We start from the raw sequence: 22,564 nt of genomic DNA on the forward strand, positions 1-22,564 counted from the left end.
CCGGGAATAGGCATAGCTTAAAAACAAATAGTACACATGGATTCTTTGGTGAGAGAAGTATAATCTACTTCCACTTCTGGTGAGCAGCTGTTTAATCCTTTAATTTTCAGTAAGTTAAAATGGTGCAGAAGACTGACATTTCTTTATGTGCTATTAATAGGGTTTCTCCAAAGACACTGCTAACATTTTGCACTAATGGCATACTGCTTCGCACGCTAATGGCAGGAGACAGCACTCTGTCAACAGTGACACATGTTATTGTGGTAAGAGTCCTATTCTGTTTCATGTGGTGATGAGCAACCTGTATTATTTGTTAATCAAAAGATCAGATCCTAGTTTTCTTCATTAATTTGCTGAGCATTTAGGATGTTCTTGTTTGGTTAGAACCTGAATTAACATTAAGGACTTACTGAGTCTTCATTGTAGAATGTGCATTTTTTAGTATTTTTTTGGTAGAAATATGTTATTTTAGGTTCATACCAAGAATTAATTTTGCAATCATGATGCAGTTGTGGAGGACAGAGCTCTAAATTTTTTGGAACTTTATCAGAAAGTAGAAAAGCCTTAGGAGGCTTATGTAGATAAGATTCAATGTGAGTGTGTCTGAACTTCTTGTATCATGTATTTGTTACAGCAATACCAGGTTTGCAGTCCATTTGTTTGCACAAATGTTTTCAAGATAATAAGTAGTCTAATTTTCAGCAAATAAGTGTGTTCATTTATGATTATGTGAATATTCGTATTGTGGAGTTTGATAAGTCAGTGGAACCAGAGTGGTTATTGCAAGATTAAGTTCTCCACTGCTGAAGACAGAAAAATTAATGATAATTTTAGGTGCCTGCCCGTTTATCAAAATGAAAAAAAGTGTGAGAACGATTTATACGTTCTTGTCTTTGGACTAAAAATGTTGTGTTTGGGTCCCTGCTTCGTAAGTTTGTAATATAAAACAGAACAGAAGACACCAACAAAGATGATTGCTCTAATCTGTTATGTGCCTTAATTGATGATAAGCTTTGTGCATGACTTAATGGATCTAAGCAGTCTAACTTTTTTCTGATTATGTGATATCATACATTTCTTTAAATATTCATCAATTGTGAAGTGAGAATTTATTAAAATTTGCAATTTGTGTCACTATCTTGAAATTGAGATTCAAATATAAGCATTAGAAAAGTTTCAGAAATTCACTTTAACTTCTGAGGTCAAGGTATATGTGGCTTGTGCATTAGCAGAGCAGTATGCTTTGATATTTTTATAAAACTTCTTGAAATATTTTTTGACTTCATATTTGTGAAAAGTTATAATCTTGGATCTGTGATGTTTATCTGTTTTTTTTTTTTCCCTTTTGTTATAGGATGAAGTACATGAGAGGGATAGGTTCAGTGACTTCTTGTTAATAAAACTGAGAGATGTGTTGCAAAAACAGACTAAGCTAAAACTAATTATTTCTAGTGCTGCTCTAGATGCAAATCTCTTTATTAAGTATTTTGGAAGTTGCCCAGTAATACACAGTAAGTATTTATGTAACTCTTAAAGCTGAGTATACCTGCCCTAGGACTTACAGATCTTATTAAACTGTAGCAAACCATTCTGAGTAAGGGAACATGATAAATACACTGAGTTACAGCAATGCTTGTCCTTTGTTTGTTTATCTTTGTTTCTTAACTGTTTGCACCTACTTCAGAGTAAAGTGCAAACAGGGAGTTCTGTAAGTGCAGGGATGTCCTCACCCCCACTGTGTTCAATTCAAGAAGCAGGAAAAGGTCTTAAAGTGCTCATATCCATGGTGATACAGACCCCACGATGTACAAGAGTGTGTTTTATATTAATTCATTCCAGTAGAGTCTAATTCTTTAGGCCTCACATAGATTGCTACTGGTTACTGGATAACACACAGATAACTGCGTCTGATCACTTCAGAAATACAGTCCTAGGAAAACTGGGTTTTCATGTTTTAATTACATGATTCTTTGTTTTAAAGGAAAGTATTTGCTGTTAATCTAGGTAAACATTGATAAAAGACATGGCAATTTATGTTAACATGTTCAGGCTCAGTAATCTGCAGTTAGATTACATTCAAATGCAAAGAAAAGTTACTGTTATTACTGGTTTAATTTCGTTTGACTGATCTTTAGTAGAGATAAAACATAGATGTGTGGGAGATGCTTTTTAAATTTTTTTCTCTTCACCCTCCTTGATTGAAAGTTTACTGGATAGGTGACCTCCACTGACACCTTGCAGTCGTCTTCCTTTTTCAACAATGGTGTCTAAGTATAAGGTATTTTGAAAAGAAGCTTTTAAGAGAAATGCCGCCTTTTCAAAACAGCCCAGTACGCTTTCTGCGTGTGAGCCTTTTCCTAAGAGGCTCAACAGTCCCAGGACATGCGTAGGATCACTTTCTTAAGATTCTTCTCTACAAATCATTGGTTCACAATGCTCCTGAAAAATAAAGCTATTTTTCTTGCAGGTAGAAATGTTTGTTTCTAATTCCCAGTCCTGAATTGCAAGGCTTGCAGCTTGTTGGAGGCAGGAATCTGGAAATTACACGATTTCAGTGTTTTCTAAACTTTTTTTTTGGACAGGGGAAACCAGTTATAATTGTTGTGTGGCTTTCTAGTTTACTCTTGTTGTAGCTTCATGCTTATTTAGCTCAATATGTTTATTCAGGAAATTCTAATGATGGTCTCTTTCTCCAGTTTACCTCAGCGGTTATGCTGTTATCACATACTAGTCTTCACAGGCTAATCACAGTTGAAAAGAAATTTCCTTTTTCCATTTTTGAGAATTTAAGAATTGACAAGAGGGTTTAGATACTTTTGTCTGTTCATGTCATGAAAAAGGTTTGATCCTCCTTTAACAATACAGCTGACAAAATCCTGACCACAGAAACCAACATTCTGTAGTTGTGGGTTCCTGTGGTACAGAGTTTGTGACCATTGTTGGAAGACTTCTTCCATGACAGCTTCAAAAAGTATGTGATTTGTAGCTTGTTCTTTCTGAAGAAGACAAAGGTTCTAGGTGATTTAAACTCAGCTATGGCAAATGTCTGCTAAGGAACCAGAAATTAAAATCTAGATGTTTCACTTCTTACATGAAAAAGAACCTTTAATGTCCATAAATAAAGTCTAGAAAACAGCGACATTGCAAAAGAAATCAGAGTTAATTGTTAGGAGATAAAGACGATTTGGGATGTCTCATTTATCAGGAAATAGTCAGTAAAGAAATTCAATTTTGGCTGAAGTGATTGAGAAAATTGAGAGAAAAGTATTTTAATAGAAATGTGGCAATCTGCTTGTAGGATGTTGTACTAAAGCTGTATTAGTTGCTGTTACATTTTCTAATCCAGGTGGCAGTCTTACACAGTGAATTCTTTTCTGTAACCCTAAACAAAAATGGCTATTTTCTCTTTTTTTCATTTTAATAAAATTTTAGTGAATAACTGTCCATCATGTGCATCTCTTGCTGTAACACTTCAATAGAATTGAAGAGGCTAATGAGAAACAAGCTGGCATTTCCCTTTTGAAATATTGTTTTATTTTGCAGCCCAGTAATCTTAAGAAAGTAAACTCCAGTGAAGTTACTGTTGCAAGATTTTTCAAGGAAAGTAATAATTCCTTAATCAGACCCTCATAATTTTTAACTCACTTTTTGTGTCTACAAAATTCTTAAAAATTACGATTATGAGTGAAGCTAGGGACTATCTAATATTTTATGAATTATTTATACTTTCAGTACAAGGAAGACCTTTTGAAGTTAAAGAGATGTTTTTGGAGGACATTTTACGAAGCACTGGGTATACAAACAAAGAAATGGTGAAGTACAAAAAAGAGAAACAGAGAGGTTGGTGGACTTCTTAATTGTTAGGGTTGGCAATGAGTTTCATTGATTGAACATCTAAATAGGATGATTCTCTGTTAAAATTCCAAAGTCAGAATATTAAATGAGACATGATTAGATGACAGTGTCTTTAAACTCTCAGTGTTTGCATTATTGAAGTAGACTATGTAACTTTAAAAAAATATATATTTTCACTTTCTTTCAGTGTTTGCATTCTTTTTGCCTTCAGTTGATAAATGTTATATTTTTCCTAGTTATTATGGAGTAGAATTGCATATAACTGGGGGCTTTGCCCACAGGAAAACTATAGAAGCAGAAGATACTATGTGCTGACTTTTGGATATAAATTAGGATTTTGTACATCCTGCACAGAAGTGGTTCCTATTAGTAACAGTTTTCTCTGCATTCTTCAGACGTGGATATATTTAATATCTATAGTTCAGAAGCATTAACACACTTGAACTAAATATAGTTATTTTTCAGTTGATTGAGTAGATAATATTATTTGAGAAGTTTTCCTGACAACTGAAAGCAATGATCCTAGTGTGTATTTAAAGAAAACAAAGGCAAACCCCAAAGCGATAACATACAGTCATGGTGCTCTGCTCTGATCACTGTGGATAGAAAAGTTCAGTTAAGACACTGGTGTCTTCTACTGTTTCTTCTACATGTATGCAAAAATTAGTTGTTACGTGCAGGAACTATATCACTTCAGTATTTCACTTCTGGAGAAAGATCTGGACTGAGAATTGTGTAGAAAATACTTAGGAAGCTCATTTGAATACAGTAAGTTGGAATACTGGAGACGGGACTTAAGCACCCAAATGGTATTTTTTACCTTGTTCTTATAGCAGATGTTTGCAGTGCTGCATTTTGGGTGCCCTTAATCATGGATTTTATGTCGGACTGGTAACAGCATTCTAGATTAAATAAAAGAGATCGAATAGATAAAACTTTGTGACTTGATGGAACTATTTTTTGTAACTGAAAACAATGGATAATTATGATGACTGTAAAACTTTTTTTGGAAATACTCTATCCATTCTAGAAGAGAAACAGCAAAGCAGTCTTACTGAGTGGTGTTCTGCTCAAGAAAATAATAGCAAACTGGAATCTCAGAGGAAAAGATCTGTCCCAAGTGCAACTGAGGAGGATAATTTGTTGGATGATGGTGGTGACACAGTATTTAATCAACTGGTAAGTTTTTCCTTTTGTTGGAAGAGATATTTAAGCCTGTGTTATATTATTACTACTCATTTAAAAACTGTTTTCTAAAGATGTTACTCCTGTACAATTTCTAGAAGGATATCAACATATTTTAAAACGCCTTTTTTTTTTTGGTAGCATGAACTACTCTAGCTAAAGTGTGCTTTTCAGTTATGATGGCTGTACATAACTTGTTTAGATCAAATGGCTAGACTGCCATTGTTTAAAATACATGCATATGATACAATAAATGCTTTAACTGATATCTGAATGCTGTATTTCTGGTTGTTAACTTTGAAAACTAACTGTTCAAATTCTTCATGTCTAATATAGGAGAGTGAAGACAACTTCTTGAAGAGATTAATCTTTCAATACTATTTTTTCTCCTCAGACTGAAAAAGATGTGAATTGCCTTGAACCGTGGCTAATAAAAGAAATGGATTCTTGTCTTTCTGACATTTGGTTGCATAAAGATATTGATTCCTTTGCTCAAGTGTTCCATCTCATTTTAACTGAAAATGTCAGTGGTAAGTTTCTCATCTTACTACCTAAGTCATTTTGCGGTTGTTTTCTCTTGAATTTCTATGGGTACTTTATCGCAAATTTCAAATGTTGTTACCTTTGAATTCTGATGCCTATTGGGAAAATTAATAGTGTTAGCAGAATTGATGAGTTTTGTAGCTATTTGTTTTGAAGTATTGACAGATGTTGTAATGTGTTTCTAAAATAGTGATAAATTCACATGAACTGACTGGTGGGAGTAAGTGAAGAAACAAATTCTCTTTGGGCTGGGTTTTGAAAGTTGTGTTCATCCTACATTTAGATTAAAAAATAACAACGTTTGTATTGGTCTTGCTGATTATTTTTTTCACTTCTCAGTTGATTACAGACACAGTGAAACCAGTGCAACTGCACTAATGATTGCTTCAGGGAGAGGCTTTCTGAGTCAAGTGGAACAACTGATCAGTATGGGAGCAAGTATCCACTGCAAATCATCCAATGGCTGGTAAAAACACACAAATGAACTGAAAGATATATTTATTTGTCAATATAAAAATGAGAAAGAAACTTCTATAACATTTAATCTAATTTACTAACTTATCAGACAACTGTAAGCATAGGTTTTGGCAGTCTGAACAATTTCTAACTTCTGTTCATCACATTGCTTAATTAAGAACTCAATTTAGATTTTACAGAAAACGATCTCGAATATGGGATATACGCTGTTGGTTTCAATGAGCCTGATTTAACACTGTTTAGAAGAAAAATTGGAATCTTTCTTACTGGGTTCATTGAATTAGGTCCAAAATGTTTGGCGATTCTTATTTTAAGAGAACAACCTATATGGAATTTTAAAAACGTGTCACGGGTGCAAAGATCTTTGCTGTGTTATATCTGTAAATATGTTGTATCATGTAAAAATATTTTTGAATCTGTAAACATTCAGAGTTTTGTGGCCTTGAATTGTGTCTTCATATAAACATATAATAAATAAGTGTAATAATGAAAGATAAGAATTAGGGCTCCAGGGGTCTGATATTTAGTACTACCACTTGAAAGAATGCAGTTTAGAAGGAGAACAGAGTGAACTGCATTGTAAAGAGGGCAACTTCCCTAAGACATCAAAAAGCCCAATGTTTTCACACATTTTGGAGAAAAATGGTGTGACTTCTCAGGATGATTTGAAAGGGCTAGTAAAAGGGTACTTCGAAGAGACGTACGGATAAGTATGCACATTGATGTGTGGTTTTTTGAAGGAATGGCACATTCTACCTTATTTCCTTCTGCATGTTTGCATGTGCTTCTGTGTAAAACTAGGATTCTTCCTTGCTAAATAATTGCAGTTATCTAAAAATCATGTAACTATCACACTTGTTTATGCACTTTAAAATGGGAAGTTGCAGATCCAGCAATAGTGTCACTGATTTAACAATAAAGCAGAAATTGATAGAAAAGTGCAGTGTCAGTCATCGCCTTATTCACATGTTATTCACGTGTATCTTTTGAAGAGAGAAATTAATAAAGATTTTTATGCAACTCTTCAGGACGGCTTTGGACTGGGCTAAGCGCTTTGGGCAGACAGAGGTTGTTGACCTGTTGGAGTCGTACAGGTAAGCTACAACTACTTTGCAGAAACAGTTGTATAGTATGGTGAGGGGGATTTTATGTTTTGCCTTATTTTAATTAGAACAGTTTTTAGCTTTTTATGCTTTAAAATTTAGCCTAAATAGCAAGATTTATTTGAGAATAGGAATATTTTGAAAACACAGTTATTTAAAAAAAGTTTCTTGTATTCAGTATCATAGTGATTATGTTTGCACATTCCTAGGAGAAATATAGTTCAAGTGGTATAGGACTACTTATATATTATTAGCATTTAGCATCTTGAGTTGAACATTCCTATCATGATTATATATCTAGGCAGGATGTGATTATAGTAACTTAAACTAGATGATTGTTGTAGGTCTGTTCCAACTGAAATAGTCTATTCTATTCTACTCTGTTCTATTCTAAATAAATATGCAGAGGAGATACTGATTCTATACCATGTACCACTTTAATTTCAGATGGTTATTTTGGAAACAAATCTACTGTGTGCTTTTATCTGTACACTGTTGATACATGACAGTGATAATAAAGAAACATTATATGAGTAACATGTACACTAGGCCATTCAAGAATTGTTTTTTGATTATATAGTTTGATTGTATCATTATCATAGTTTAGTTACACTGTTAGTGTAGTACCTGCTTAACTGTTACAGCAGGGAAGTTTTTTGAATATAAATTTCGTTTTAGTATTTTTTCTTTAGGAGACAAACATGGTGTCTTTATACTTTAAATTCTGTAACATTTGCTTATGGTTCTGTTTCAATAAAGTATAATAGAATTAAGCTAATGCTAAAAAATTGAAGTTACATGCTTTGCACATTATATCAGTGGACAGTAAAATATTGTGGAGATGCTTTTCTGCTACACATTAAAATTAAAATCAGAGACAAGTAGTCTTGTTGGTCTTGATCTAAATTTGAATTGATGCCTAAATGTAAACCCAAAGCAAACAACCTTGACTCTGGCCTGTGTATTTGTGTATTTTAGTGCTTCAGTGGAATCTGGAAATCTGGATGAAAGTTCCCTGGTCCAAACAAGTGGTAGTGACCTTAGCACAGAGGACAGAGAACTGTTGAAAGCTTATCATCACAGTTTTGATGATGAAAAAGTGGATCTGGACCTGATTATGCACTTACTTTATAACATCTGTCATAGTTGTGAAGCTGGTAGGTATATACATGCACTGCCAATAAATTGCTGTGAATTCAGCTTCTGAATTTCAGTTTCTGCTCTTTTTTTCAGTAGTACAAAGTAGGTAAAAACCTTCTGAGTGCTAGTGTACACAGTACTGACATATATTTGAAGTAAATTTTGTGTTTTAACTCTGCAAACCACCTTCTTTTTTAGGAGCAATTTTAATATTTCTTCCTGGATATGATGAGATAGTTAGCCTGAGGGACCGTATTCTTTTTGATGACAAGAGATTTGCTGATAATGCTCACAGGTAAAATTTCTAGTTTCTGTGATTGTCTTGAGTTTTTATTGTTTCCTTTAAAGATCCTTAAATAGTGCTCCTTGTCTTGCATTAGATACCAAGTTTTCATGCTTCATTCAAATATGCAAACTTTGGATCAGAAGAAGGTGCTTAAAAGTCCACCTCCTGGCGTCCGCAAAATAGCAAGTATCAGAGGACTTCTTCAGATACTATATTGATCTTTTGTCTTTGCTTTTACAGTTACTATAGTTATGTTTGGGTTTTTTTGGTTTGTTTTTTCTTTTAATTGCAGATTCTTTCTACTAATATTGCGGAAACCAGCATAACAGTCAATGATGTTGTATTTGTTATTGACTCAGGCAAGATGAAAGAGGTACGATTGGCTTAAACTTTCCTTGGGAATTAAACTTCTTAGTGTTATTTCAAAATACATAATACATAAATTTTGGGGAACTATTTTTTTTATAGTAGGCTGAGAACCAGGGAACGTAAAGCAACAAAACTCATTGAGAACTTTAAACATCCATTAGTTTTATGACAAATACTGTAAATAGCTAGCTGTTTAAAAACCCTGTAAAAACTATTGCAAGTTGATATATTGATATATCTATATTTTTTTTTAATTCAGTATTTCTGTTCGATATTTAAAACAGGTCCATCAGTTTAGACCTCCATCTTCCTGAGATTTAGAGAGTAGTGGGAGTTCCCTTTATCCTACTATTGGAATTAGATCAAGTCACATACATTAGATGTATTAGATTAGTTTTGATGTGTTTAAAGCCCATTCCCTAATTACTTGTTCAAGAAAAGTGAGATAATGAGGCAGTTTAAGGCCTAGCTTAGGAAATAAAATTGGGTTTTATAGGAGATACACACACCAAATTTCTGAAGTTCTCATGGTAATACATTTTTTTGTAATTTTGCATCATATATAGGAAAATAAGGACGTAATTTCCAAGTGAGGCAAAGAAGAACTTTATTGCATAATAACATTTTTTCTTGGGTTTTGATACCACAAAACACAATCCATGTCTTTTATTGACTTACAATTACCTATTGACTTGGAAACTTTAATTTAGAAAACTGTGTAGCATAAAGATATTGCAAAGGTTGTAGCATAAATTCACTTGAAACTAAGTAATTTAGAATGTACCTTTGTGCCAGAAGCTGCTGGTGCTTATTATTAGTTTTGTAGAGAACTTCTGTTGATCTAAATCATTAGTAACTTTTATTCCATGTGCCCTATTCAGTCTTGGTTTTATGTTCCTTGCTTTGCTTTTATAGAAGTCTTTTGATGCACTAAGTTGTGTCACAATGCTAAAAATGGTGTGGATTTCAAAAGCCAGTGCTATCCAGAGAAAAGGCAGGTAATAAATGCTTCATACTGAATTTTATTTTGCAAATATCCACTGTCCTATGTGTTAAGGATAAAGTATGCAACGTAATAGCAGCCACACTGTGTAATGTTACTAGCCTGGTCCAATATCATGTTGGACAATGGCCAATGCTATTTCTTTGCAGAAGTGTGTCAGCATGTAGTTCCTTGGAGTCACTTCGCAAGTTGTAGAAAAATGACACTCAGTTGTTTTGCAAAGCTTACACTAGGTCTAGGTTGTTTTCCCCCCACGAACTTACTCTCCTTCCTCTTTCTCCCATGTAGCAGCAGCAGCCACAGTGTCCAATAAGATGTTTCAAAACTTACCTGTTGGTGAAGCGTTGACTATTGCTAGTTTTTAATTGATGCCCCTCCACCCCTATATTAGGCAAGACATCGAGCAGTGATTCCTTATTCACCTTCTCCAAACTATTCATGACTTAACAGGCCTTTATCACACTCTTCCCAACCCTGGGTGAGGTGTAAGAGGATATGTAGCAACAAATGCCTATGTTTGGTTATATGATACTGGTATTAGTCTGCAGGAATTTGAGCGTGAATGTGAGAATTTGCTGTTTCTGGCCCCTCACTCACAAGTTGTTTGGTCTTCATTGTACCTTCTGCTCCCAGAGTAACTTCCAGCTGTTTGGGGGATGTGAAGAGGAAGAAATGAAGTTTACGACTTATATTCCTTACAGCAAAGGACAGTTGAAATTTGGATTGATCTTAGGTTAGCAAAAAACACACATCACTTTATTTTTAGATAGGCCTTGTTTTTGTTTCTCCAGATCTTCCAGTGTTAGGGTAAAATTACAGTAACAAATTTCCATACTATCAAAAATAGTCCATGTACTGGAAAACTTTCACCTCATGCATGGGACTTACATGTAATGACAAAATTACTTTTTTCATAGACCTGCTTCAACATTTCCAGTCTAAGTTTGTGTGTGCGGTGGTTTTGTTTTAATTTATTTAATTTTATTTTAAAAAGAAATTCTAATTTTCAACATATATTTTATTTTCAAGGGCTGGGCGCTGTCAGCCCGGAGTCTGTTTTCGTCTCTTCAGCAGGCTCCGATTTCAGAATATGTTGGAATTTCAAACTCCAGAACTTCTAAGAATGCCACTTCAGGTGCATGTTCAGTTAGAAGTTATAACTTCTATTACACCAAAAAAGTGATGTTGCCCACTCCCCCATCTTACCAATCTTTTTTTGCTTTTTAACTTGCAGGAGCTTTGTTTACACACAAAACTTCTGGCTCCAATTAACTCTCCAATTGTTGACTTTCTTATGAAAGCTCCTGATCCTCCACCAGCTCTAATTGTGAGAAATGCTGTGCAAATGCTTAAGGTCAGCAGAGGAGTGTATTTATGGAAATTGTATTTGATTCTGTATTTGTGGTATGGCAACATATCTTACTGAGATTGTTCGTACTGAGACTGTTGTTGAGTTACTTAAGGATGCTTCGAGTTTTTGTGTGTTGTCTATTTTCATTTTGTGTGTGTGGAAGTATTTTTCCAGGTTAAGGGAAGAGAGTGCCTAGAAATCTTGTCTCAAACTCTTATGAGTTTGACTTGCTTTCTTAGTGTCCAGTGAATGTCCAGTATTCACATCCTTTCTGCTTTTATTGAAAATTAATTTTGTCTACTTTCACCTTCCTCCCCCCCCCCCCCCCCCCCTTTTTTTTTTTTAAACAGACAATAGATGCCATGGACCCTTGGGAAGATCTCACTGAACTTGGTTATCATCTCACTGAATTACCAGTAGAACCACACCTTGGTAAAATGGTGTTGTGTGCTGTTGTTTTGAAGTGCCTGGATCCTATTCTTACTATTGCTTGCACTCTTGCATATCGAGACCCTTTTGTCCTGCCTGCACTGGCCTCCCAAAAGCGTGCAGCCATGCTGTGTAGAAAACGTTTTACTGCAGGAACATTTAGTGACCATATGGCGCTTCTCAGGGCTTTCCAGGTATTATTTCATCTTCAGAAAGAGTACTAATCACAATAGATCCCATATCAAAGTAAATGATGTACTAATCAAGTTGTATGTAGAATGATAGACTATGATTAAGTCCTTAGAGAAGAAACTTTATTGTTGCCTGGTGGCTTTTCTGTATATTGCGGTCATAAATTTGTGAGGGAACACTTTCAGTCAGATTTTTTGTTTATATTTTCAAATCTGGTTAATTTCTGAGCATTCCAACAGGGTGCCACTTTGTATCCTACTACACTGATAACTTAAAATAGTGTTCTTATAATAACATAATGATCATTATCTTAATTTAGGGAACGAGTAAAGAGAATCTAGCACTTAACCAGAAAAAAATAATCATTTGGTACATTTCCTTTCTTTCAGAATGGTTTTTGCCTTCTTTTTACTGATGTAAATGTAATTTTAAAAAAAAACCTGCATTTTTTTATTTTAGCTAATCAAATTAATAGGCAAATTTAAAAAAAAAAAAATTTTTACAGGCATGGCAAAAGGCACGCAGTGATGGCTGGGAGAGAGCCTTCTGTGAAAAGAACTTTCTGTCTCAAGCCACAATGGAAATCATCATAGGAATGAGAACACAGTTGCTTGGCCAGCTTAGAGCCTCAGGTAAATAGCTCAGAAAAAATTCTAACATAGTTTTGGAGTCAAGAGTATACCTAGTACAAGTGTATACAAGTTGTAACAAGAACAGTGTTCACTGATGTCCTTTTCCTTCCTTAATTTGAAACAGATCAGTACATGTTCATGCTGGGCATGGTGCAGATGCTAGAGTGAGGAAATATGGCTGGGGAGCAGCTCATCTAACTGAAAGCACCCTAACTGTTCCACATGCCACTGGCTCTCAGTCTGAGATAATTTCCTTGAATTCTTACATTCTAATGAATTATTTCCATAGGAAATGTCTTTGTGTTGGAAAAAGTAATTCTATTCTATGTTAGTATAAAACCCCTTATCAAGAAGGATTTCAGTCTAATGGTTTCTTCTTGGTGCTGTTAAGGTTGGGGGGTGGTGGAAAAAATCCAACAACTTTATTTCAGGGTTTTGTTTCAAATTCCTGTTGAAAAGCAAAAAAAATAGATCTTACATACAGTCAAATATAACACATTTTTGTCCTCTTCTTTCTTAAGGTTTTGTTAGAGCCAGAGGAGGAGCTGATATTAGAGATGTTAATACTAACTCTGAAAACTGGGCGGTAGTTAAAGCTGCCTTAGTGGCTGGGATGTATCCCAATTTAGTGCATGTAGACAGAGAAAGCATGGTTTTAACTGGACCAAAGGAGAAGAAAGTGCGATTTCACCCTACCTCTGTTCTTAGTCAACCTCAGTATAGAAAGGTAAAATTACTTTGAATTTATATTTTACAAAAAAGAGCACTGTACTCTGTTGAACATTTTAGAAATGTCTCTTCATAGCTGTCAGTACTTCAAAAGTAGCATGTGCATTAAACACTACATTTTTAGAAAGTATTTTTCCTGGCAGTTGATAAAATAGAGAATTGGAATTGGTTTATTTTTCCAATATTTTTTCATCAGAACTTATTTCAGTTACTCCTTCTAGATGGAGCAAGACAAAGTGGTAAAAAAAAACTAGTTAAGGAACTGCTTTAAAGATGTAACAATCCCTGCTCATAATAGCAGGAGGAAGTTCTGCTCTGAAACTGATTTTTTTTTTAGATTCTTCTTTAAAACAGAATACGTTGTTTCAAAGTGGTAATTTGTTCTCTCTTGCGTTTTTATTTATATGTATATAAATATTTATGTATTTATTTCTACATATCTAAAATAAGAAATGTGTTAAAATGTATTTTAATTACAAAGAGAGGGTAAAATAGCCTAGTTTTATTTGCTCTTGCACAGATTCCCCCAGCAAATGGGCAAGCTGCAGCTGTTCAGGCACTCCCTACAGACTGGCTTATATATGATGAAATGACGAGAGCTCATAGGATAGCAAACATCCGATGCTGTTCTGTTGTAACACCTGTCACTGTGGCACTCTTCTGTGGACCAGCCAGGTTACCAAGTAATGTTTTGCAGGAACCTTCATCCTTTCGAGGTATAGTGGGGTTTGGATTTTGAATGTTTCCATTGGCATATACTTGTATGTGAAACTGAAGGTGTATTTTTCAAGAATATTAATACATATACTGGCAAGTCCTTTAAACAACAAAGCTATAGTTCCTGTAGCTGTCCATAATAGTCTATAGGCTCTGTAATTAATGTCTGAGTTTTATGAATGCCTGTAGATTCATATCCGTAAACTACACTTACGTAGTTCTGCAGTCTCAGAAATTACGTAATAGTTTGTAAGGAAGTAAAAGCGCAAACAAAATGTCTAATGACAGTACTAATGCTGAAAACAGTAGTATGTATGTTTTGTGTACGGGCTAGTTTATTTGATACTTTGAACCACATTATTCAAACTGAATAATAATTTAGAAACTATCAATATGGCAAGTACTCATATTCCTTCCAGCTGGAACATGCATTTTAAAGATTATTTTCTACTGATAAATGACCATTAGCTGTAGTATTAATTAGAAGTAATAGGGAGTATGTAGAAATTTCCTTTTTTTTAATTTAAATGGAATGGTCTATGAATAGAAGCAAAAATAATCTATCCTGCTGCCAGTTCTCTAGAAATACCAGATTGAATCAGAGTCCGAGCTATTTTTGAAGCTTTCCTATCTTGCTCTTGAACTATTAACTTTAAAATAGTGTTTATGCTGATTGAATTGTGCTTAATAAAATTAGAATCCTACTTAATAGCCATATGTTTTATACTTTTTTTTTTTCCTTAATGGGTCTTTAAATCTGCTGCTTCACAAGGAAATAAAGCATAGCTTAATGTGTGGTTTGGCAAACAGCTTCAGGCAGAAGTTTGATAATGGTTTGTTGAAGGTACATGAGTGAGTTAGATCACATCAATACAAGTGCTTACATAGCATGGCCCTCGGCAGGTCTGGGTACTTGAGGTCTGCTTACTGAAGCAGAAACTTCTCTGGGGTGTATTTGCAAAAAATAAAAAGTGATATTACAAACGTTTACATTTGAAAATAAAATTTAGAAGGAAAATGGGTTTATTTCTGGGAATTACAGTAGTGTTCGGTTTTTTTGTATGTAAGTGGAAATAATACAGAAATGTTAATGCATCTTACATGTTTAATTCAGGAGATGGGATGTCTAATGATAACAGTGATAGTGAGATGGAGGACAAAACAACTGCTGATTTGGCACTACTGAAGCTGGATGAATGGCTGCATCTCAGACTGGACCCTGAAGTAAGTAATGTATCATTTCCATGCTTGTTTCTTGTAGAAGGATATTTATGTCATATCTTACTAAAAAGATTTCTGAAGCATTTGGGTAACTAAGAATTTTCTGTGAGAATGGCTGTCATGGTCTGTTTGGGTCTCTCAAATTTACAGGACAATGAGAGTATTATTTCATGATATCATTAAGAAATACAGCAAATTAATAGGGGCTCAATCCTCTTTTGCCCAGACTTTGCCAGTTTATCATGTGAATTCACTTATTCACTATTCAGGTCATAAGTTTTCATAACTTATAACCTGGAATTCTTAATTCATGCACCTATGAGCAAGAAAAATTAGTTACCTAGCTGGTGCTGAGACTGCTCATCCTTCCTCTTCGTCACAGTGTGGGTGCCCCTTGTATTGCACCAGGAAGCAGGAAGGCTTCAGCAGTTCAGCTGCTTTTGGATCCGATTCAAAAGATTTTTGGATCACTTGATGTTTTATACCTTTCAGCGTGGAGGTTTGGTCTATACCATTTTTGTAATATAGCAGATTCTGACAAAACCGACAGACAAAAGATAATGGCTTCAGGAAACAGCAAGCTGCAGGTTATAGTGCTGCATAATGGCTCTCTAGCTCTTTCTGGCCACCTGTCCTGTCTACCTGGTGCTCTCGCTTTGACCTGGTGCTGCTCCCAGCACACATCGAGCCTTAGCATGAGCTGGGTTAGCCAAAATCTGAGCAGGAGTTGAGTGAACAGTCACAATGGTATATTGTGTATTTCCTTCTCTGAGAGGATGACTAAAGTTGGATCAAAATGGAGCCCTTGAAACTGGAGTTGCTGAAAGAAAGTTGCTGTCAGATATTAGAAAAAGAAAAAAAAAATCTTTTGAAGATAGAAGTCTTCAGGTCATTGAGAAGCTGTGGCTGTTGTTATGAAAGACTTGGGCTTATCGGATCTGATAATAGTACTGTCTCTTGTAGAGATGTGGAAAGGTATGAATTTTTAAAAATGAAAGCATTTCTGATAACATTGGAATTAAACTGTGGTCTTCTAAATTCAGTAATCTCATTTGAGCAGAAGTCTGCATAAGAAAAATATTTTACTTAGAGGTCTTGTCCCTTGGTTGTGAAGGAAGAGTGCATGAAAACAGACTGAAATGTGAGGAAGGGCATAAAGCATTAACCGATTCTTTTAAAAAAAAGATAAAGTTTTAAAGTGAAAAATAAAAACCCCTGTGGATTTACAATATGTTTGGTGCAGAGCTAAATAAATAAAATATTCTAAAAGTGATCTTGCACCCAAGGAAAGGAAAGATAACAGCTTAGTTTAAATGCAGGGTTTTCCCCCCCTCCCTGGCAGTTTAGTCTTGCCATTCCATTTGTAATCTGTTCATTTTAGAATGCCAGATGCTGTCTCATAGGAAAGATGTAGGGTACCCTTACCTGTCCGGTTTAATTTTTATTAGCCTTTAACAGAATTGAAATTCATTACAGGCTGCTGGTTTGCTGTTGCAACTCAGACTGAAGTGGCATAGTTTATTTCTGCGTCGTATGCGAGCTCCTTTTAAACCATGGTCTCAAGTTGATGAAACAACTGTAAGAGCAGTTGTAGCTGTTTTAAGTGCTGAAGAACAGTCTGCAGGTTTGCAGCAGCCTTCAGGAATTGGTCAGAGACCAAGACCTATGACTTGTGAAGAACTTCCTTTAGCATCTACATGGAGGTCAACCAACAGTAGAAAAAGCTCAGCAGAAACTGAATTCTCTGATGACTCCTCTAATGCTGAAAAGTAAGCTTTTGAGATCTTCTAGAGACTATAGGTTGTAATTTATTTAGCTATAGAAGCATCACTTGAATTTCTGCTAGTAATAAAGAGGAAGAAACAATATTGATACTGCATTGTAGTTGTGATTTCATTGGGGAGTATTTCATACGTGTGCCTGCTGTTTGAGAGAGCAGTCAGGAATATTGCCCGTGAATTATGATCTCTGCAAAGAAGTAGCAGGAGGGGTTTGACCTTAGTATTCAAAACCAATGCATGGTCGCTATTTTTTTAGTTAGTATTTAATATATTTTGGCATTACTGTAATGTAATACAGTCATGCAATAAGCTGGTACATAGATATAAATTGTTCTGTGACCACTTACGAAAATCCTATTGTGTCCTGTATCTACCTTTACTTTTTAGACTTTTAATGAAATCTACGCCTCCCGCACTTCACCAGCCAAAGAAGTACAAAGAAACAAACATTTTGCACTCCAAGCGAACTTCAGAAGACAGGTCAGATCAATCGTCAGTGAAGTCTACAGACAGCAGTAGCTATCCTAGTCCTTGTGCTAGTCCTTCTTCTCCAATATCTGGAAAGGTAAGAGTTCTCATAAACAAATTACACTTCTCTTCAGAATTAATGGAATTTCAGAAATAAATTCGTATTTTGATATCTTTCAGCAACTATCAAGTAAATTAATAAATTAAGATAAATAAAGATGATGATTTAAGAACCTAACTTAGATTTTAATCTTTAACAGCTGCATAATACTTCTTTCTTTCTGGAATCTAGACTGAATCTCCTTGTTACACTAGTTTAAAAATACTATTCTTTGTAGACTGCTGAGGTAAAGCTATCCAAAGTAGAAAAAAATCTGTTGGTTTTTTTTTTTTTTTAAATTTGATACACCAGTGAGGGTGTATTTATTAATTTTTTTCTCTAAATTGGTATACAGTACCTGAACTTCTGAATTCTTTGGATTCTGCCTTCCTCTGTTTCTGCAATAGCATACGTTGATACTGGTTCTTCTTAAGTTTTGTGTTATCTGCCTTATTATGACTGCTTGCTTTTTTAATGATGGTTATTTTAACAAAGTACACATTTTTAATTAGGCTATTGGCATGATTTTCCCTATGTACTTGAATAGAAACTGCAGTAATACTAAACAGATCACTGAGAGGAAACCCCATTGTTCCTCTAGGCATGGACTCATTGGAGGATTTAATAATTCCTCTTAAGTCTTTCAGTTTTTAAATTCAGCCAGTGTAAAAGGGAGAAAACTTATGTTTTCTGAAGGTGCAAATGTGAGTAGTGTGCTTCAAGCTACAGTCTAAAATGATTAATTTTGTGTCATCTGAAGGTGTGTCAGACTTCAAAGAATTATAATTAATCACTAGACTATTTAGGCGTGTTCTGCTATACTTGTTTGCTGCCCCTCATGAATGAATTATTAGTTTGGAAAGTGCTTAAAAAATGTAAAATAGATGTGAAATACATTTTAAAACCAACTCAGACAGTACCAGCTGATAGATTCTATGCTTCTTGTAGAATCTGGGGGAGGAGGGTAGGAGCATAGTGAAAGGGTTTCTGTCTTCATCTGTGTAAAATTTTAGAACTAAACGCCTAGTTTATTTTATTGTAGCTTAATTTAATTTAATTTTTCCAGGGTTCCAAATCTCCGTCACCAAGACCAAATATGCCAGTTCGGTACTTTATAATGAAAAGTAGCAACTTGCAAAACATTGATATTTCTCAACAGAAGAGTATATGGTCTACTACACCAAGTAATGAACGAAAACTAAATCGAGCCTTTTTGGAGAGCAGCACGGTTTACTTAATATTTTCTGTTCAAGGGTCCGGACACTTTCAGGTGAGTCCTTAGTTAATACTAAATATTAGCTTTGGCTGATGGTTTAGGAGAGCGCAGCAAATGACTGTGTAGTGTGGAGGTTTTTGCTTATGGCTTCAGACCTTCTATTGAGTAGCAAGCAAATCTATCTGCTGAGGAAAGAATACTTCATTCTTCTCGGAAATACATCCTTTCAGCTAACTCAGTTTGTCACTCAAAGGCTAAAACTCCATGGACTCCATTTGGATGCCTCCAAACATCGAGTCAGAATAATTTTTATACCTACATTAATCCTTTAAAACAACAAGAAAACAAACAAACAAGCAAATCCAAACAAAGCAGGAGATTGCTACTTTTCCTCTGCATGCCAAAATAAATATTGTAAGTGAACAAGCAGTTCTAATCACATCGCAGTGTTCTAAAACCAGGAAACTCATATCTTACAAATTTTAATAAAATCTGTTTTGCCTGAACTATAGTTTCTAAAAGTTAGGAAGCTGGAAAGTCATGGCCGTGATCGCTCCAGACCTGTGTCTTGGCTTCAAGTGTAGCAAAGTATTTGTCAACAATTTCTTGACAAATTTGTAGCCAATTTGAAGTTAAAGGCTTGACCTGGTAGTGCAAAGTTGAAGGTTAGCTGAGTTGTACAGAGGGCTAAACTCAGTTGTTCCAGGTAAAGAAAGTTCAACTTACTTCTTTATACCTAAACTATTCATAAAAGATAAACTTAAAATCTAATGAACTAGGCCAAACGTAGCTGTCTTGGTGATGCCACTGAAGGGTTACAGTGAGATATACATATGATGATTTGGCAAATGCAGATGTAATGTTGGAGAGTAATTCTCAGCATGGCAGTTGATACTGAAAATGGGTGTTGTACTGGTGCTCTTAGACAAGGAAGCTGGGAGGGAAAGACATGGTGAAGTCAGGAGTGTAGGGGATTGATGTTGCCTTGCCCTTCCAGTTTTGACAATGCACTGAACATTCATGGGAATGTGAGATTTACATTCCTATTAATATTGTCTTGTACTAAGTGTCTCTTTACTTTACACCTTCAATTTTCCCCTGTTCCTTTTATTAATTTCCATTTAACTCTGGCTTGAGCTATATAAGACTACATGTCTTACATCAGTAGTGTGTGCTGGCAACTTACAGAGTGCACTGCATCACTTGGACTCCTAAGTCATAACTGACATAAATTTGCCTGAATAGTTGGTAAGTTGGGTGTGTAGTGGGTTTTCTGTTTTGTTTGTTGTGTAGGCAAGTAGGGGTGTCCTTAAAAAAGCCAGAAGCAATCTTGGATTTGGGGGTTCTTTTATTTTCTTTCTGAATACTTGTAATTTTGGAATTTCTTCCCGGTTTGTTCAAAAAGGAAACAAAAGCAACTTTGACTTCTTTCTCTGAAGAACAGCTACACTCAATTCTGTGTGAAAGTTTGTTAACATAGAGGGAACATGGGAAGGAAGGAATGGATTTCTACAAAAAACACCTCCAACTAACAAGAAATAGCTAATGGACTGTTACATAGTAGAACATTCACCGTGATTCCTTATGCTTCAAGTGGTTTTATGACACCTTTTCAACCTCTGTTACGAAGCTTAAAAAAACTTTTAATAGTAATTGTGAGAGATTAACTGACAGACTTTCCCTGTGGTAAAACTCTAGAAGGCATATTTAAAGTGAAAAAACAAATGATACTTCTTTTAACTTTCTAGATGTAAACTTTTTAAAAGATCCAGCTTCGTGGGGGAGAGTGTGTGAGTCACTTTGAAACTAATGTGAAAGTTTCATATGGAGTCCAGTCATTTATTTAATTCCAAAGTAAGCAGAAATGCTCTAATTATGTCTTTCCTTTCATATTTCAATTTTTGCCTCCAGGGTTTTGCTAGAATGGCTTCAGAAATAGGGTGTGAGAAAAGTCAAGACTGGGGATCTGCAGGTTTTGGAGGTGTATTTAAAGTGGAGTGGATCCGAAAAGAAAACGTTCCTTTTCAGTTTGCACACCATTTGCTCAACCCTTGGAATGACAATAAGAAAGTACAAATAAGCAGAGATGGCCAGGTAATGTTAATCTTTTCTAAAGTCTTCTTTACTTGGTAAAACTGTGTATTGTTTATTAGCTTGTTTAGCCTTGATATTTATCTCAACTGTCTTCACATATCTGTTAGTCTGAATCATGGTTCATTGATGAACATTGTACATTCTGCTAATGCATTACTGTTGAAGTAATGGAGGCTTTTTGGTAAAATCAAAGCTGTTTCTTGCGTAATATGTGTTAACAATACCCACCACTTAAAGCTGGATGCTTCCTAAAAGAAACCTTTTTGGAATTTGTAATTTTGGTTCTGGAGATGTGTTTAGTTCAGTTTTTTTCCCCACCCAAATAACTATTCATAATTACAGCTTTGAGTTTCCTGTAAAGACAAAAGGGAGTCTTGAGATTTGAGGCAGAATCAAGCTTGGGACAGTTTTCCAATCCGTTAAAGCTAAATGCAGCTACAAAAAGCTGGAGGGGAATTGACACAAGAGTTCTCTGTGGCAGTTTCTACGTTCTCCACAGTCCCCTCCCAAAATATCTCCTTGATAAGAGATTCTAGAGCTAGACTTGTGTCATCTTCTCACTACTTCCCAAAACCTCTACAGTTGTAAGAATGAGGGAAAGAACATACTGTAAGACCGAGGAAAGGAACATGGCATGTGATGGAGTTAACAAGTGCTTCTGTTGTAAGTGGCTCTTAAGACCTAAAGAGTCTTAACGATCTTCAAAACAACTGATTTAGATTAATGTCTATGATTCCACCAAGAGCCACTGTATTACCTGTGATGTACCTTTCCACATTCTCCACAACACTTGACTGAATTAAACTTAAAAGATGTGGAGGATATTGATCTTTAGTTAATACGTTAAGTGACCTATGGAAGGTACAAAGTATATGGTGCGTATGTTCTTGTATATGGTGGTGGTGTGTTCACTCAGAATTCTCTTCTTAAGAACTGACATCTTACTGTGAATTAAAAAAACCCTCAACCTGTAGGCCAGGGTTGCTCATGAAAGTTTTTATCTCCTCTTGAGCTCTAGTGAAAAAACCTTCCTGGGCAGGGAGTTCTAATGCATGTCTCAATAGCAAAGGGAATGAGCTCTTACAGAAAGACTGAAAGAAATACCATTAACTTTATGAAACAATTTTGTTTTAATGTTTCTATGTATTCAGTAGTAGCAGTGCAAATATTTTTTCTAATTTCCTGCTCATTTCTAGGAGCTGGAACCACAAGTTGGAGAGCAGTTGCTACAGCTTTGGGACCGTACTCCTTTGGCAGGAAAAAACTCAAGTAATTGAGCATGTCAGCTAAAGCAACAGAGGTAGTTATTTCATGAATTACTTGCTGTTTTTATGATAAAGGAAAAGCTATCTATATACAATATATCATTACAGTACAGTCTTCCCTTTGTACTTTGTGGAAGAACAGGTAGGTACATTTAGTACTAAATATTCACTTTTTTTTATTTTTTTTTTAGCTGGGGTTGTTGAAACATGAGCTATGACCACTCGAACCAGCAGCGTGCCTACAACATAAAGATGAGGAAGAAAGCAGTGCAAAAAGCTCCTGAAGTTGTTAGTGGTGCTGTGCAGCTAACAGTGGAAAAATAAGAGGGAATTACATTGGTTTGAGTATTTCTTTGTCTTAACAAATGTTGTAACATTGTTCACAAGCCTTTTTTTGACTGAATTATT

At 35.2% G+C, this 22,564-nt stretch overlaps 1 protein-coding gene across 1 annotated transcript in view; it reads left to right on the top strand.

Annotated features, from left to right (window-relative positions):
• The window catches only part of YTHDC2 (YTH N6-methyladenosine RNA binding protein C2), a 35,346-nt gene extending 13,178 nt beyond the window's left edge, over nucleotides 1–22,168 (top strand). The window contains exons 6-29 of the mRNA XM_074166112.1: nucleotides 161–263; nucleotides 1,355–1,511; nucleotides 3,733–3,840; nucleotides 4,886–5,034; nucleotides 5,435–5,570; nucleotides 5,923–6,049; nucleotides 7,089–7,154; nucleotides 8,142–8,320; nucleotides 8,502–8,598; nucleotides 8,684–8,771; nucleotides 8,882–8,962; nucleotides 9,874–9,956; nucleotides 10,991–11,096; nucleotides 11,196–11,315; nucleotides 11,663–11,935; nucleotides 12,439–12,565; nucleotides 13,087–13,292; nucleotides 13,815–14,010; nucleotides 15,126–15,235; nucleotides 16,709–17,001; nucleotides 17,401–17,578; nucleotides 18,648–18,851; nucleotides 20,709–20,891; nucleotides 22,088–22,168. Of these exons, the coding sequence (XP_074022213.1) occupies nucleotides 161–263; nucleotides 1,355–1,511; nucleotides 3,733–3,840; nucleotides 4,886–5,034; nucleotides 5,435–5,570; nucleotides 5,923–6,049; nucleotides 7,089–7,154; nucleotides 8,142–8,320; nucleotides 8,502–8,598; nucleotides 8,684–8,771; nucleotides 8,882–8,962; nucleotides 9,874–9,956; nucleotides 10,991–11,096; nucleotides 11,196–11,315; nucleotides 11,663–11,935; nucleotides 12,439–12,565; nucleotides 13,087–13,292; nucleotides 13,815–14,010; nucleotides 15,126–15,235; nucleotides 16,709–17,001; nucleotides 17,401–17,578; nucleotides 18,648–18,851; nucleotides 20,709–20,891; nucleotides 22,088–22,168 (3,451 nt within the window). The remainder of the gene's footprint in view (nucleotides 1–160; nucleotides 264–1,354; nucleotides 1,512–3,732; nucleotides 3,841–4,885; nucleotides 5,035–5,434; nucleotides 5,571–5,922; nucleotides 6,050–7,088; nucleotides 7,155–8,141; nucleotides 8,321–8,501; nucleotides 8,599–8,683; nucleotides 8,772–8,881; nucleotides 8,963–9,873; nucleotides 9,957–10,990; nucleotides 11,097–11,195; nucleotides 11,316–11,662; nucleotides 11,936–12,438; nucleotides 12,566–13,086; nucleotides 13,293–13,814; nucleotides 14,011–15,125; nucleotides 15,236–16,708; nucleotides 17,002–17,400; nucleotides 17,579–18,647; nucleotides 18,852–20,708; nucleotides 20,892–22,087) is intronic.
• The last annotated feature ends 396 nt before the right edge of the window (nucleotides 22,169–22,564 follow it).

This window comes from Numenius arquata, chromosome Z (genome assembly GCF_964106895.1).
Source record: "Numenius arquata chromosome Z, bNumArq3.hap1.1, whole genome shotgun sequence".
NCBI classification, from domain to species: domain Eukaryota; kingdom Metazoa; phylum Chordata; class Aves; order Charadriiformes; family Scolopacidae; genus Numenius; species Numenius arquata.